Below are 16964 nucleotides of genomic sequence, written 5' to 3' on the forward strand. Positions count from 1 at the left end.
GAAGCAAAAGCAAGAAAGCAGCAGGAAAGCAGAGAGGGGAAAGCGGAGAGCGAAAACAGCAGCGGGAAGAAAATGGAGAGGAGAGAATAATAAGAAGAGATGAAAAGAGAATTAGGAAAAAGGGAGTGACAATCTGCGGGTGATGACACCATCCAAGACCAGTAACTAAATAAATTAAATTTAGAACGAAAATGGACGCATTGGATTGATTGATTAAATAGTAGATAGTTTGTCTGTCTGTCTGTCTGTCCATCCCCTCTTCTTCTCCCAAAGTAAAACTACTCTGGGTGCTCAGCCCTGTGGCCCCGCCGTGACCATTCCGCGGATCCCACAGCATTACGGAGTCCAAATCAAGTAGTAGTCTATATCTTGTTGGATGCTATTCTTGTCCACTTTCCCTGTGTGGATCCCCGACATTCCTCTCTCTCTCCCTCGATACCCATCCGTGGTAGTTTATCATCTACTTTAGATCTCAACAAACCCTCCAAATCCACTAGATAAATATTACCAGATCCTAATAATCTCTTTATGAATGCAGGAAGGATGTTTGCCTAATATGGCACCTGCAAGCTGCAGACTAGTCTTTTTGGTCACCGACTGCCAGCCAATCTGACCCCGTCCGAGCTCGTCTGATCTGCAACCCTTTTCCCTCCTTATCACTTCTAACACCACTTGACCTGCTCGGATCGTCTAGGCCCATGCTTTCTTGCTGTCATGATCTTCGACTGAGCCACTATGTGATCAAATTCGTAATTCGGTTGTGTTATCATTCAGTCTCTATCCCGAACAATTGCTTCATCATTCAACCTTATTATACATGGATTCTCTCGCATCCTCGCATCTACAATTAGCGATATTGGTGTTTGCCTCAGGCAGACATCATCACAGTATGACTGCATGCCTACCCTGCTAAGAGCAGTGACAAAAGGCTGGCTCATACTATGTCCGTCCGCTGGTTTCGTAGAAGGTGATTATATCCAGTATATAATATAGCTTTGCTCATTAGTGTGTTCTTTCTGATTCAAAGTAGATGGATGAATGTCACACTGACCATTGTATCCCTATTTCAGGCTCAAGAGACACTCTTTTGTGACTGTTCCTGTCTCCAGTCATACTTTTCAGGAAGATGTACCGTATGGAAAGACAAACATACGAACCGCTCGAAAATCAAGTATCCTGATGATTACACAATGAGCGAAGCAGCCCTTCCTGGCACCCAAACGGGCTATTTCATGCAATTGCTCTGCCCCAAGCATGACCCTTGATATTATCATCTAGTGAGGTTTTCTAGCTTCTTCATCGCCTGTGTTAGTCTACAATTACCACTACCCGCAGTCAATTCTAAAAACGAAGCGACCTATTTATGGGATCATGAGGTAGGCACTCTATAAGAATACTGTCATGCCTACCTCATGATCCCATACAAAGGCAGAATGTATTGGCTCGCAGCAAGAACTACAAGAGAAGGAATCATATACAACCATGGGTCTAGATTTCTGTTGGACTATGTCAATCCCTACGGGGTTCTGGGCCCTTCCCCCAGGCTTCTCCTCGTCAACACTTCTATTGCTCACGATCGACTACTCAACTTCATCTTTAAGCGCCTCATAGTACTTCAAATACCTCGAAATTAGACTATCTGCAAACGAAAACCCGCAGAATACACTATCGTCCTACGAGACTAGCAGAAAGCAGCCTCGCTATACTCTATACTAGCCTCTAACTGTCATATCTACCTACTCCTTTTAGAGATCGGACACATGGCTACCAACACCATGCCGTCTATAGGCATTAGACGTGACAGTTTGCTCTCTCCTACTCCCATGATCACTCCACCCAATAAACTTACTCCTCCATGCACACTCGCTAGGCGTGGTGCAATCCGCCGTTCCCTTTCCAGACCCATCACACTCTATCCAACCTGCCTTCCGACAAGCAATATTACTAGAAATGACTCGATCTCAACTTGCCGCAAGAACCGTAGTGCACGTAACCACAACGTCTCGAAAATTCATCACTCTGGTGCCTCTTATTTCTCTGATAGATCACCCTTTCCTAACTCCTCATTCCCTGACACCTTCTCTAACACCACCACCACCACCACTACACCCTCCTCTGACATCTCCTCGTCCTACTCTGATACCAGCCCCTCTAACATCACCTCTCCTGATGTCCCCTCCCCTGACGCCCCCACCGATTGTACCTGTTGCTCAATATTATTCGACGCCTTGGATAACGGTCTTGGGGGTACCACCTCCATCAACAAGGCCCTTGAAACTGTCCGCCTGTATGGCGGCTGCGACGGACTAAGGCAGATCATCGACCCGATCGAACAATTGAGCCTCTGCAAGACATGCCCCATGGAGGAAGCCCTCCGAGACTTCTTGTACTTGGTCTGCAACGGAGTCATTCGGCAATACCGGCATTTCTACTACGCACTCAGTGAATACTACGACACAGTCGACCCCCGGCTTCGCTTGGGCTCCCGCCGCGAAAGAGAGCGGCACGACTATACTTTTATGCTTTATGTCATTCAAATCGCGCGCATAATTGCCAGCGTCGACCGACTCAATCGCATTCTTCCCGAACAGTCGGTCTACGACGCAGATGCCTGGTATGCCCTAGCCAACCAGTGTGAGCAACTGGTCGACGCCACCGGCCGACTCCGAGAGCAGGTGGTCTGCGATGATGGTTATGAGCTGTCTTATATATACTAATATCAACTACCATCAAATTCTACAATAAATCTTTAACAACATTTGACGATGCTAGTAGCAGACCTGAAGAGACTCTTCAGAGGTCTGTATAGGCTTTATCCCTAGTGCCCATCCCCATTGGCTGCATATCCAACCAGTAATAACAATAGGAGTAGTATGGTGTAGGGCATCCCGAAGAGGCCGTCAATAGAAGCTCGGCATGAATAACACCGTTGGTGGCCTCAGGCGACAAACACCCCCGTAGATCTGCTGCGCCTCCCGTTTCACTTGCTGATCGCCTCAACTCTCCGGCCGTCGCGTCGGAAACTCAACCTTCATCATTCCTCTTCTGTCTTGATTTTCGAGTCCATGATTGCATTTGTTCTCTAGATAGCACGACCCGGTGCACGAACGTGTTCACCACCTTTCGCACTCCTCATCGCCCCCATCACCGCCGATCCCCCGAGCCGACGATAACGATCCCTCGGCTCTTATCTACCGGAGCTGCCAGTGACTCCCTTCCACCGCTACTCTCGTGATCTTAAGTGACACAGAGACACCAATCTTGCCTCCTACAGGATCGTCTCCCATAATGGGGAAATATCAAGAGGATGACAACAACGAATTCCTCCCCATGAGCCGTCCACGGCCCTCCAGCTCCTCGACTTCCGATTCGGGCCTCTCCGTCGATACCACCGCCTACCCCGAAGAATCCAAGTACACTTCAACCGCCCCCGGCGCCGATGGACTGTCCGATGAGAATAGATACCGAGATGTGGAAGAGGGAGAAGTAGGGGCAGACGAGCCGTTTCTCCCTTCGGTAAAGAAGCCATCTGCCTCTGGGAGCCGTACGTCTCGTCTGATTTGGGGCCTGGTGATACTCTGCGTCGCAGGTTGGCTTTGGGGCCTGGTGTTGTTTGTGACCCAAAGTCGCTCGGCCCAACAATCAGTGTCCGAAGCGCTGCAATCGCACGAAGAGGGCGCAATCTCCGGGAGTTCGAGTTCTGGGAAACCGGTTACGCTGGAGCAGGTGCTGACGGGACAGTGGCTTCCTCGGTCCCACGCCGTTTCCTGGATTGCGGGACCTAATGGCGAGGATGGTCTTCTGGTGGAGCAAGGAGAGGATCAGGGCAAGGGATATTTGCGGGTCGACGACATTCGCAGTCGCAAAAGCGATGCGACTGCCCAGGAAAGCAGGGTGCTGATGGAAAAGCCAGTTGTGCAAGTGGATGGACGAACGATCTTCCCGGTCTCAACGTGGCCCAGTCCGGACCTGAACAAGGTGCTGCTTTTGTCTGAACGCGAGAAGAATTGGAGACACTCTTTCACGGGAAAATATTGGATCTTCGATGTGGCTACTCAATCGGCACAGCCACTTGACCCAAGTGATCCTGATGCACGCGTGCAGCTCGCAATCTGGTCGCCAACATCCGATATGGTCGCGTTTGTGAGGGATAACAACCTCTACTTGCGCAAGCTGTCCTCGAAGGAGGTTGTCCCAATTACAAAGGACGGCGGTACGGATCTTTTCTACGGCATCCCCGACTGGGTCTACGAGGAAGAGGTCTTTTCGGGCAATAGTGTAACCTGGTGGTCTGGCGACGGCAAATACGTGGCTTTCTTGCGTACCAACGAGACGGCTGTTCCTGAGTTTCCCGTTCAGTACTACCTGTCACGGCCATCGGGCAAGAAGCCTCTCCCGGGACTAGAGGATTATCCAGAGGTCAGGGAGATCAAGTACCCCAAGGCTGGAGCTCCCAACCCCGTTGTGAATCTGCAATTCTACGATATTGAGAAGCAAGAGGTTTTCTCGATCGAAGCACCAGATGATTTCGAGGACGACGATCGTATCATTATCGAGATCGTCTGGGGCACCGAAGGAAAGATCCTTGTGCGCGCAACTAACCGAGAAAGCGATATCCTGAAGGTGTTCTTGTTTGACACAAAGGCCAGGACTAGCAAGCTTGTACGTGTTGAGAATGTCGCTGAGCTCGATGGTGGCTGGGTAGAGCCTACGCAGTACACATGGTTCATTCCAGCAGATCCCAACAACGGCCGCCCTCACGATGGATATCTCGATACCGTGATCCACGAAGGATACGAGCACCTGGGTTACTTCACGCCCCTGGACAACTCAGAACCCATTCTCCTTACCCAGGGAGAGTGGGAAGTAGTGGATGCGCCAACCGCAGTGGACTTGCGCAAAGGCATCGTCTACTTCATCTCTACAAAGGAGTCCCCCACTGAGCGGCACCTCTACCAGGTGAACCTAGACGGATCCAACCTCAAGCCTCTGACAGACACCTCCAAGCCCGGTTACTATGACGTATCCTTCTCCCACGGAACCGGCTACGCCCTGCTCAGCTACCGCGGCCCGTCCATCCCATGGCAAGCGATCGTCAACACCGAGACTGACGAGCTCAAGTACGAGGAGACCATTGAGGACAACGCCGGTCTCGCACGTATGGTTGACTCATACGCCCTTCCCACCAAGATCTACCAGAACGTGACAATCGACGGCTTCACCCTGCAAGTCGTCGAGCGCCGTCCTCCACACTTCAACCCAGCCAAGAAATACCCAGTTCTCTTCTACCTCTACAACGGCCCACGCTCCCAAACCGTCGACCGCAAATTCACCATCGACTTCCAATCCTACGTCGCCTCCAGCCTCGGCTACATCGTGGTGACCGTCGACGGCCGCGGCACCGGCTTCTCCGGCCGCAAAACCCGCTGCATCGTCCGCGGCAATCTAGGCTACTACGAAGCCTACGACCAAATCACCACAGCCAAGCTCTGGGGCGAAAAGCCCTATGTCGACGAAACCCGCATGTCTATTTGGGGCTGGAGTTACGGCGGGTTCATGACACTCAAGACATTGGAACAAGATGCCGGCCAGACCTTTCAATACGGCATGGCCGTAGCTCCTGTGACTGACTGGCGCCACTACGGTATCAACCCCCCTAGACATCCACCACCAGTCCCATTGTACCATCAACCAAATCCGAATGCTAATATGATAATTGAAAACAGACTCAATCTACACCGAACGCTACATGCACACCCCCGCCCACAACCCCAACGGCTACGACAACACCTCCATAACCGACATGACCGCGCTGCAACAAACCGTGCGATTCCTCGTCATCCACGGCGCCTCGGACGACAACGTCCACGTCCAAAACACCCTCGTTCTCGTAGATAAACTGGACTTGGCGGGCGTGCAGAACTACGATTTGCATTTCTATCCGGATTCAGACCATAGCATTAACTTTCACAATGCGCATAGGATGGTTTATGAGCGTGAGCATCCCCCTCTCCTTTTTCAAAACCATGAATGCAATGTACTGATATAATGGTTGTGATGATGATGATGATAGGCCTATCGAGCTGGCTCGTCAACGCTTTCAACGATGAATGGCATCGTATAGCGGATCCGGTGCCGGATGATTCGATGTGGGAGAAGGTGAAGAGGTCGTTGCCGATGATGGTGAATTGATACATCGTAGCTATATATGTCTATTTTATTGTGTTTGATACTAGTGCATGCATATATCATCATGGTTTCGGATTTATTATCGTCCCTACGTGCTACATGTATGGCATGGCATGGCATGGCATGGTATGGTATGGTATGTACGGGCATGTTAAAGGGCGTTTTAGTGATTACTACCAAGCAATTACATCATGGGAAGTATTGGAAAATAGGTATCTAATATAGTAGTCATCATCCATATTACTACTTAGTATGTATGCAAGTAAAAACAAACATTAAATGAAACATCGTCCCAACATCTCTATGCTATGCAAGTTCAAGTTTCAGCTGCCGTGGAAATTAATGCCAAACATTAACATCACCATCACTATCACCATCGCCATCTGTACAATCAATCCACATAACAACTGAAGGAGATATAAACAGAGACCATTTTCATGCATTCCGCATGTGTCACAAAAGGAATGAAACAAACGAGGTATATAGTAAGTAGTAGTATAATATATACATAAAGAGCGACGATAATTTTCCTCATCCAAAAAAAAAAAAACAACAAGACTGATATGCACAAGATGCAACAACAACAGCAACAACAACAACACATAAAGTGGGTATAAACTCTAATGAAAGAGTGGTAAGTGGTGGTTCAAAATCAGACCATATTGCTGCCCCCGCCACCACCACCACCACCCTCAATGCCCCTAAAAATGCTGGACTGCAAAAACTCCTCTCTCATCATCATGCTCACATCCGAGTTGCGGTACTGATGCAGATCCTCGCGCTGCAGACCGCGTAGCTGCTCTCTTCCAGCTGTGGAGATTGACCGGGACCGCGAGCGACGTTCTGAGCGGCTAACCACCGGCGAGAGACGCGCGTCTCCACCGGGTCCGTTGGAGAAGGAGAGAGTCTGCCGGGGCGCAAAGACAGGGAGGGAAGCGCTGCTGGGGAGGGGCAAGAACGAGCTCGCGTCCGTGGAGGTATTGCTCAGACTGGAGCGGATCGACGACGGACGCTGGTTGCTGGTGGGGAGCATGGGGAAGTTCGAGACGGAGCTGTAGAGGGTGGACATGCCGGAGGCAGCGGACGAGCGCCAGGAGTTGACTGCGCTGCGGGGGATGGTGATGACTTCTTCGTCGATGGGGAGGGTCTGCTGCAAGGCCGTGGCGACGTCCGTGGGCTCTTGGAGGTTGACGTGCGGACGGTTGGCCATGATCTTCGCGGATTTGCCGATCCAGAGCATTTGCTCGTGTTCACGGAGGTAGCGGTCACCGCTGAAGGATTTCTGGACGATCTTGCGGGTCATCATTCCCAACTTGCGACGGTGCTCGCTCTTCTCGTACATGCGACGGGTGATCTTTGCGACGTCGTCCGGGGTCGGGGAGGAGGTGAGGACTGGAGGTGGAGCGTCGTCTTCGGCGTATTTGCTCCATTCGCCGAGGAGACCGAGCATGGTGATTTGGGCCTTTGCGAGGGCGAGGGCGTCGTTGGGGGCGACGACGGCGCTGAAGCGGGAGAAGTCGTCAGGGTCGCTGAGGACGCGGAGAGAGGCACCGACGTCGGTGCACACGACGGGGGCGCCGGTGAGGGCGGCTTCGCCGAGGGCTAAGGGGAGACCTTCGGAGAGGGAGGAGTTGAGGAAGAGCCAGGTGTTTTCGAGGACTTTCATGGGGTCGGCGGTACCGCGGAGGGTGACTTTGCCGCGGAGACCCTTGGAGGCGATGATTTCTTGACATTCGGTGGAGTAGGTGGGGGCTTTGTCGATGGCTCCGTAGATGTCGAGGTGGTAGTCGTCGAATTTCCATTGGTTGATGATGATGTCGGCGGCCAGGAGGGCGATCTTGATGTCCTTGGCGTACCAGACGTGGGAGAGCATGGTAACGGTTGGGCGCTGGGATTTGATCTCCTTGACCGGGGCGAACTTCTGCATGTCGGTGATACCGTTGACGACGGGGTCGACCTTGCGGCGGAAGACATTGCGGTGCTCGATGGTGCCCTGACAGGTGCCAATTTCTACTTCCCAGCCGGGGTTGAAGAAGTCGGCGCAGGGAGAGATGATGTCGGCGTGGTGCAGGGTTAGGACGGAGGTTACGCGCATGAGGCCCAGGAGAGAGTTGCGGACGAAGGGCGAGAGCTTGCAGAGGGCGGATGACAGGCAGAGGTTGGTCTCACGCCAACTGATGGCATGGTCCCAGATCTGGAGGGTGCAGTTTCGCTTCATCTTGCAGACGACACCGTAAGATGCACTCACGCTGTGGTGCGATGCTTGGAACACGTTGGGGATCTTCTCGGGGATCGGGATGGAGAAGATGAACAAGTAGCGATACCAGAGTTCCAAGGCAATGTCGAGGGACGCCAGCGTGGGGAGCTCCGTGCGGAACCACTCAGACGATGGGAGGGTGTTGGGCATTTCTTGACTGAGCCAGAGGTCGCGCCAGCTTTCCTTGACGATCTCGCTGTCCCAGACTTGGGTCCAGTGGCGGGAATCTTGGAAGTAGGTGTTGAGATTGACCAAGGCTCGAGTCGCCTGCTGGATATCCGCCTTAGAGAGGTGGATAGCGCGAGCTCCTTTGACCAGAGCCGTCAGGATCGGGATAAAGTTCATCTTAATGTCCATCTCACTGGCAGAAGTGACATTCTCTACTTCCGAGTCCAGCTTGTTCCTGAAGAGACCGTGCGTGGGCGTGAGGAAGTCGAGACCCCAGAGGGGGACAACCTTCAACGAAAGAATGTTCTGCTCAGTTTGGTGCTTGGGAATGCCAAAGTCGTTGGCAGACTCGCAAATCATATGCCACTTGATGGTCCTCAGGGAGTTGATCATATCGCGTCGGCATGCAGAAACACCACCTCCTTCGTTGGGCCAGGTACCATTGTCCGCAGCCATGACATGCAGGTTCTTCTCCGTATCAGCGCCAAAGTCCTTAGATCTCGTGTTGACAACCGCATCGCCACCGGGGCCGAAATTGAAAAGGTCACTGATCTTCACCGCAAGCGGGGTCCAGCTAGAAATGTTGTCGTCCAGATCCGCGCTGGCTGTAATGGTGTCCGCGCGGACATCCAGGTATTTCTTGGCCGAAGCGAGGTCACCGCGATCCCGACTACGCCAGTAGGGAGCGAGGGTCTTGTCTCGGCGCAAGAGTCGTTCATCCATCCAGCGAACGATGACACCATCAAAGTCGACACGTTCCTTCCAGGCCTTCCAAATCAAGGAGCGAGCGCGAGACGTCGACACAGGGAAGCGCTTCTTGGTGAGTCCGAAGAACCGGCTAAAGATGCTTGAGTTCAGGCTGTCGCAGTACAAGAGAGGATTGTCATGCACAAAGCTGGTGTGTTTCGGCTTGGCCAGGACAGCGAGGTAGTCGTGTTCCATCATAGGCGGCGTCTGCACCTTTTGTCCGTTGAGCGTGGTAAAGATAGTGGGATGAAACTTGTGATCATAAAGCCAACGCGCCTCGTAGACATCGGCACCCTGAACGAATGTTGCCTCGGTGACCTTGGAGTGAGGGATCCAACGGTCAACCTTCTCAGGATGGCGCAGGGGAGGAGCGCACCACGAAACGGTACAAGTGATGTGCGAGAGTGCAAACTCAGCCCGAAGCAATTCGTCACCGAAGCGGGGATTCTTGCGATAATGGTACTTGAAACGGATTAGGTTTCCATCCTTCATGTAAGATCCTGCCTCGATCAGTCCCTTGCGGTTGTACTGAACACTCTGCAAGTGGTTGTCTCCGCGGACACAACGCCGGCCCATTGGGATTCTTGCTTGCGACGACTTGGACAAGCCAAAAGCCTTCTTAGTCGGGGCGCGGTAATCGTAATGGTACTCGTTGAGCAGCTTTCCACCCTTGAATTCCTGGCGGACCATAAGCAGGACATCCTTGGAGTAAACACAGACGTAGCTAAGACTCTTTGTGCCTTCAGGCTCTGTCTTGTGCTGACCGGAATAGTAATAGATCTTGAAGCCTCCATCCGTTTCATCGTGCTTGAAGGCAGTGAATGTGCCGTCCAGACTTTGAATGATGAACCTGCTCTTCTGGATGCTGATGGTCATTCCCTTAGCCTCATCCCAGAGCTGTTTCACATTGTCACGACCGTGAAACAAGAAGAATGAGAGACCGATATTTTGCATGATTCTCGAATAAGACCAGAGCAAGCTCAACGCCAGCGTAGCTGGTACACGGATAATTGCGTGATGTTGTCCAATAACATGATCGAATTCTCGCTGGAACTCGGGATCGGCCACAAGAGCAACCACAATAAATTTAACGACGGAAGCGAGGGCATAGTAGACGGAGTTCCAGGGCTTTGCCAGCATTTGAATCATTGAAGGAAGCTTCTTCGGAACATACGGGATATGCTCGGGAGTCTCAGGATCATTGAAGGTGGCTGCTTCACCAGTACCGTAGTGTGCGTAATCCAGGATGCTGACAGCACTAGCAGCTCCGAGATTGCTTCGGGCAACGTGCACATCAAGAGTACCAGTATCAAATTGGCAAAGCCTTCCTTCGAGCCATTTACGGCTAGCCTCAGAGAGCTGGCATGGCTGGCCAAGGCACCGGTTGATCAAAGCTTGTCTGACATCCTTGGGCAGCTTTTCCCAGTGAGCTTCACAATCGAATCCGAGGCACAGCTGCTGGAGGAGCTCCTTCTTAGCCCAGCGAATAACGACTGGTGTGTTGGACTCCGCGCGAAGTTGACGTGCCATGGTTTCCGTCACGCCTGCCGTGACAAGCGACTCCGCAAGCACAGCATGTTCATGAGGCATATGCAGCATCGACTCCGCGACAGCATGGAGGAGAGTCTCAGCAATGACCTGGCAGTTTGCACTGACGTCGATTCGCTGATCCAGTCCCCGACCTACACAGATAGCGATGTGCAGTTGGCCTGACGTACTGCAACTCAATGCATGAATGCCAGGACCCAGTGAGCCAACAGGAACAAGCTCTAGGGAGATTTCGCCTTTGCCCCAGGCTCCCAACGCCAAGTTCACAAGATCGTCAGACTTGGGGAAAGCTTCCTCGATTCTCGTTTCCTTTCTGCGCGAGAGTAGGATCTCTCTGACTTCCACACCGGGATGGGCTTGCGAATTCAGGCTCAGACGCGCGTCAGATGGAACAAGCAAGAGCTTCTCGTAGAACGTTTGCAGCTCCTGTTGGGACCATTCTGGATCTGACCATGGAGATGTGTATGCGTGGAATACCCTTCCAAGCTCCACAGGAGAGGAGATCTTCTTTGGCATGCCCATCTTGGCCTTGAATAGCGTGAGAATGGCGACAGTCCACGTGGCAGACCCAAGGCCAATGACCTCCGAGTACAGGAAATGCGGCAGGCGCGTCTTAAGAGCGATACCAACAGGTAAGCCGACAACACACCCAATGAGTAGGGTCTTGAAAGCATGTGGGCCAGAGAAGATCTTCGTGTACTGGTACCAAAGGAGACCGGTGTATGCTACAATGTAAGCAACAAAGATGATCATCGCTTCCATTGTATCCTGGAAGGTCCAGATCAGAGCGGTGGCGAGAGCCAAACTCCATACGTGCCACCCGAGATACTTGAAGAGAGTCCTCCAGTACACCATGCGCTTGTATCTCACGTCACGTTTCTGCGCTAAACGGATATCTTTGGCGTTGGGCACAGCAAGCGTGGTCTGCTTTCCGACGAGATCATGAAGCTCCTGAGCCTTGGTGTCGATGAGGACCGCACCGATCAGGTAGTATGCGAGACCGAATCCAACGGCCATCCGCTGCGAACTGCTGACCGAAGGGGCAAGACCTGTCAGTTGACCACCGGTGAGTAGCTCCACCCACTTATCGAGCAGCGCTAGCAGGAAGTACAAGACACCGCATCCGATTTCTCTGCTGGACTGTCGCCACTGGATGAAGGCATTGTGCAGTCTTATGCCCTTCTGCGAGTTCCTAAGCACCTCCAGTCCGACCTTCGTTTGAATGTTCCAGGAAGAACTGAAAGGAATTGGCCTGGGAACGTCGGCATATCTGCAGTACCAGTCGAGGAGGAAGTTGGTCGCCTCCCAATCCTTGGCTAGCTCCAGCACCAACTTGTCCGTGGTGGGCTTCTGGTAGAACCAGCGTTTAGTCTCCGCGAGGACATCCTTGAGCAGCGCTTCCCGAGAAAGTTTCAGGACTGCTGGGTCACTCAAGTTTCCAAAGACCTTCTCATCATTGTTACCGTAAGTCGCAACGTACCACTTTCGGATTTCGGTATCGTCTGTTCTCCGAATGCTCTGGTACCAAGTGACCCATTTGGAAGAGACCGATCTCAGACCAAGCAGCAGCAATCCGATGAAAGCATAGATAACGGCAAGATAGATGGCCGAGTCATGACCGGTGAAGGTGGTCACGATGGGCGAGACAAACAAGATCGGAACGCATGCGAAGATGATCTTCCGGCCAGAGAGGAACGTGGAGCCAGGGTAGCTGAAACTCGCCAGCGAGGCGAAACACGAGAAATAGAGCGTCAGCGCAATGAGGTAGAGGTAGAAGATGATTCCGGCACGCGGGCTCTTGACGGCGGAAATGCAGATGAAACCGATGAGTCCACCAGCTACTGTGAAAGCGATACCAGCAATGAGCCTGATAAGGACGAACATATTGGCAGCTGCGAAGGCCATAGAGATGAGATAATAGGGTCCTCCGCATGCAATCCAGGTGCCAATAGCACCGGAGAGCAAGAGTGAAATCATGAGCGCAATAGTGGCGCTCTCTTGCTCCTCAGCCGTCATGAAGGCAGAGAGATACAGTCCGCGACCAATGATCGTGAGCAAAAGGATATCAATCAGAGCCGGGAAAGCGAACACACTGAGGAAAGTGAAGCGCTGGTATCCACGCATGGGCTTGACTTTGTGAGTGGGATCAACATCAATCTGAGCACCGGCATATGAAGTAGCCATGTCCGGAGCACCGTGGATCCAGTCAGGAAGCTTTTCATCGTTGTAACTTTTACGGAAACGATCCGAGAGAAGTTTACCAAAGGCACTGGGCGAAACATCAAAATAGGCCTCGCAGCGGGATCCTAGAGCGAACGATTCGGCAAAAGCTGCAGCCTGATCGGACTGGTTGTTGAACAACGGATTGCGGTCAGTCACCTCGGCATAGATCTCGTCAAGAGCACCCTTGCGTGCAGCGCAGAACAACGACAGGACCATAATGTCGGTGTAAGCATCGATAGGGCCATCCTCGACTAGCTGTCCTAGACCTTTTGAGATTTGAGCAAGGTCATCTTCCCTCCGCTCTCGCAGTACTTTCGTGAAGACCGATTCCGCTTCGTAGAACAATGCAAGAGACGAAGCAGCAGAGGGATATTGACAGCCCTGTTCCTTGTACCAATTGATCCGAGTTTCGATCAAGACCTCTGGTGAAGCCGACCCCTCAAGATAGGCAACCGTGTTAAGCTCCTTTAGCTGAGCTAGCGTCGGGGCGTCCACAAGTTGTCGCCGGATATACGCACACATGGTTTCAGAAAGATCGCCCTTGGCATCAGTCAATGAAAGATGTTGCAACAGCAAAAGTCGTTCTTCCGGACTCAAGGCGTCAATGTCCTGGATGATGCGGCGCGGTAGACCAATTTCCTCGTTGATATCTTTTGACCATCTCGCCAACGCGATCTCGGCCTCGAAGCAAACGTGACGGGGGTAGCCTTTGGCGGAGAGGAAGGTGTGTAATACAGTGCCAACCAGTCCCTGGGCATTTTTCGAGGCGAAGACATCAAACCCATCCGCGTCCATCTGATACACAGCCCAGAAGCGAACATCAGCACTCTTGCGTAGACCAGAATCTAACCCGAGGTAAACTCGCAACATATCGTTGGACGCCATGTTCGACAGTTCCTTGATCGAGGCGGCCAATTGGTCCGAAGCCATCCAGCTCGAAAGGGCAAAGTTTTCATAGAACTGTCGAAGGAGGAGCCCCATGTTTTGCATTTTCGACGACGGAACAGGATGAAGTAGATTCAGTGACTTCAGACGCTGTTGGGAGTGAACAATTTCTGCGAAAGCAACCGGGGTTGCTTCTGAACCGAGCGGAAAACAACCAAGTTCTTTGTATTCGACACCGGCCATGGAGATGGATAGCGGACTGCCCTGAGACTTGACTTGAGCGACCCATTCCGGAGGCTCGCGGAGCTTGCTTGCTGGCGAATCCTTGATTTTAGATGAGTGTTCCGAAGAAAAGAGCAAGTCGTCCAGGGACGGGAAATATGCGCGCAGTGTATCCCAAGAGGTCTTGGCCACATGGTTGCGTGCGATGTCGAGGTTGGTGCGCCAGCGATCGTGGGCCTTCATGGTCTCTGCATCTTTCAGCCAGCCAAAGGAGGACAGCGGCTCCGGGGTTTTGACATTGATGGCAGCGTTCTCGAGAGCGGACTTGCGGCCAATCCAGGGAATTGCGCTGTAGAAATTACACCACTGCATGGATCGTTGGACAACAGCATTAGAGAGCGTAACATCGTCGTCGATAGTTTCCCAAGCCAGAACCAAAAAGTCTCTCATACATGCCTCTGACACAAAGGCTTTGATGGTTGGACGCAGCTTGTCGAGCTGGAAATAGTCGCGCTTCTGACCGTCGGGGAGGATGCTAGCATTTCGGACGACCAGACCAGAGATAGCCAGAGTTTGTAGAGATTGGCCATCCTCGAGGAAAGTGGGCGGTCCTGTTTCCAGATACACGGCCAGACCCAGACCATGGATGGCTTCAGCCAGTTTGGCGAGAACCTTTGACGTGAACTTGTCCTCCCAGTTCGCAAGCACAATACCGGAGAAGGCACTTCCGTGAAAGCTCCCGGCCAAAATGCTGTCGATGTTTCCAATGGCGGCGAGAGTTGAGTCCTGCTGGGAAGAAATTAGGGCGAGATCAACTCGCCCCAAAACCTGCTTCCCGTCGATGTGTGAAATGGCCTGAACGACCCCCGACTTGGACGGATCCACAATCAGGAGGTCGTAGCGATCGAGAAGCTGACGATGCGTCTCATCCAAGGGAGTAGCGAAAGTACCTAGGTAGACTCCCACGGATGTAGGCTTCCGTTTCGTGCGATGCGCCGCGGCCAGGGTAAGCTGTTGGTTGGCGATCTTGTCCAGGCGTTGAGTGACAGCAGCCGGAACAATTTCGACACGCGGTCTTGTCTGAAAGGATATATCAGACAAGGTGATTCCAATTAGCATATACATGTCGGGGTGAGAACCCACCTTATACCATCGTATGGCTCTGCGGGTGCCAGAGTAGGTAAGATATGTACATCCACAAACCACACTTGCCAGCAAGATGGCAATTAGAACCTAGCAAGAGGTTAACACAAAAGTTTCTCCGAAGCAGGGCACACAGGTACGTACATATTGCCACCAGAATTCTCTCATGAAAACCCACCCGACGGGTGAGACGTCGAGGATTTGCGCCATCCCGAAGAGAGCTTAACGGAGCAAAGTTGCGAAGCGAAGGACATGTAGTAGCAGTAGCATAACAGGAGATCGAGCGGACAGTATTAAACTACAATTAGAGGCTCGAATTGGACATGGGGAAAGTTTGTCTTTCTCTAAGCCATGCTCCAGGTGGGTATTGGAAACCTAACCAGCGGGGGGAGGAGTGAATAGAATAACGAGTAGTAAATAGTAACGATAGTCTGTATGGGAATATAAACGAAGGGAAGGAAGTAAGAAGGTGGTGAGAACGAGGGGCGCCACCGGAAGGATAAAGAAAGGAAAAATAAAAACAAAAATAAAGAAAAGAAAGTAAATATACAAGCAGATGGAAGATGGAGTGATGGGATAGGATGGGATGGATCAAGGAGGGAATGAACCAGCAGCAGCCAAAGTGCCAGCCTCAGGACTTCCTGCACTGACTTGTATGATTGAGCGAGAGACAGGGAGAGACAGGCAGCGTGTTAGGTCAGCGGCTACTGCAAGATGTCAGTTAAGGTCCATCTTTTTTATTTATTTTAATTTTTTTTCTGTCTGTCTCCTCTTTCTTTTCCCGCCTGTTTGGGGGTTTTCTTTGGGTCGCATTAGATCGGGACCACTGGGTCTGATGCAATTGGAATGGCCGGTGGCGGACCAACCCAGCACTGGGCAACAAAAATAGCAAGGCCTTCGTCTCAGCTTTCGCAGCTAACTGGCGCTAAGATGTTTAGGTCTGTTTGACGATGAGTACTACTAGTTACTGTCATGTTTAGTTTTAGTCAGTCTCGGGCAGAAGCGATGCCATGAGGGGATAGTTGCAATGGTAATCAATGGCAATGGTGTTGGCCTTTCTGGCGGCCCATTCCGTGGAATACAGAGTTTTGTTTTTATTTTATTTTTTTTCTATTTCTTTTTACTTCTGGCGTCGGAGCACGCCAGGAGGCTGACAAGCTGATCAAATCAGAAGACTTGGAAAGGTGAGGGTTCCATTCATGGGCAGAGTGGTGGTGGAGGGGGAGACACAGCGGTGCTGGTGACGGGGGAAGTTCTTCCATGCATCGTCATTCGTGTTGCCTATTGGTCTAGGAAGAAAAAAATTGCTTTTCTTGCTTTGTGGTCTGCTCCTTACATTAGCCCAAGTGGAGAGAGAATTGTAGACTCGACTGGACTCGATCCGACTCATGAGAAAGAAAAAAAAAAAAGGGCAGAAAAGGGAAGGATGGCGGCGGTGGAGAAGAGCACCTGCAGCTATCCAGATTAGGGCAAGTTCCGTATGCTTACGGAAACATCCCGTTGCCATGTATCCGAACCATACCGTATTATACACTCTATGGTTTTACAAAAAGACCACTCGTGTGACATAAATGGAAAGTTT

At 51.8% G+C, this 16964-nt stretch overlaps 3 protein-coding genes across 3 annotated transcripts; 2 read left to right on the forward strand and 1 right to left on the reverse strand.

The window, feature by feature from the left end:
• Positions 1–1775: 1775 nt before the first annotated feature.
• BO83DRAFT_400788 (uncharacterized protein) lies at positions 1776–2717 on the forward strand (the record flags this gene model as incomplete). The annotated part of the gene is made up of 1 exon (XM_025533417.1): positions 1776–2717. One exon carries the CDS (start codon positions 1776–1778, stop codon positions 2715–2717), a length of 942 nt encoding a protein of 313 aa, XP_025386017.1.
• A 300-nt stretch (positions 2718–3017) lies between these two features.
• Positions 3018–6393, forward strand: dapB (dipeptidyl aminopeptidase dapB). Its single transcript, XM_025529668.1, has 3 exons — positions 3018–5644; positions 5727–5996; positions 6074–6393. The coding sequence occupies exons 1-3, from the start codon at positions 3289–3291 to the stop codon at positions 6190–6192; spliced, it is 2745 nt and encodes a 914-aa protein (XP_025386018.1). The 5' UTR covers positions 3018–3288; the 3' UTR covers positions 6193–6393.
• Positions 6394–6451: 58 nt separating this feature from the next.
• gtb3 (glycosyltransferase family 4 protein) lies at positions 6452–15592 on the reverse strand (the record flags this gene model as incomplete). Its single annotated transcript, XM_025536153.1, has 3 exons — positions 6452–15319; positions 15383–15472; positions 15527–15592. The coding sequence occupies 3 exons, from the start codon at positions 15590–15592 to the stop codon at positions 6842–6844; spliced, it is 8634 nt and encodes a 2877-aa protein (XP_025386019.1). The 3' UTR covers positions 6452–6841.
• Between the last annotated feature and the right edge of the window lie 1372 nt (positions 15593–16964).

This window comes from Aspergillus eucalypticola (assembly GCF_003184535.1).
Source record: "Aspergillus eucalypticola CBS 122712 chromosome Unknown BO83scaffold_20, whole genome shotgun sequence".
NCBI lineage: Eukaryota > Fungi > Ascomycota > Eurotiomycetes > Eurotiales > Aspergillaceae > Aspergillus > Aspergillus eucalypticola.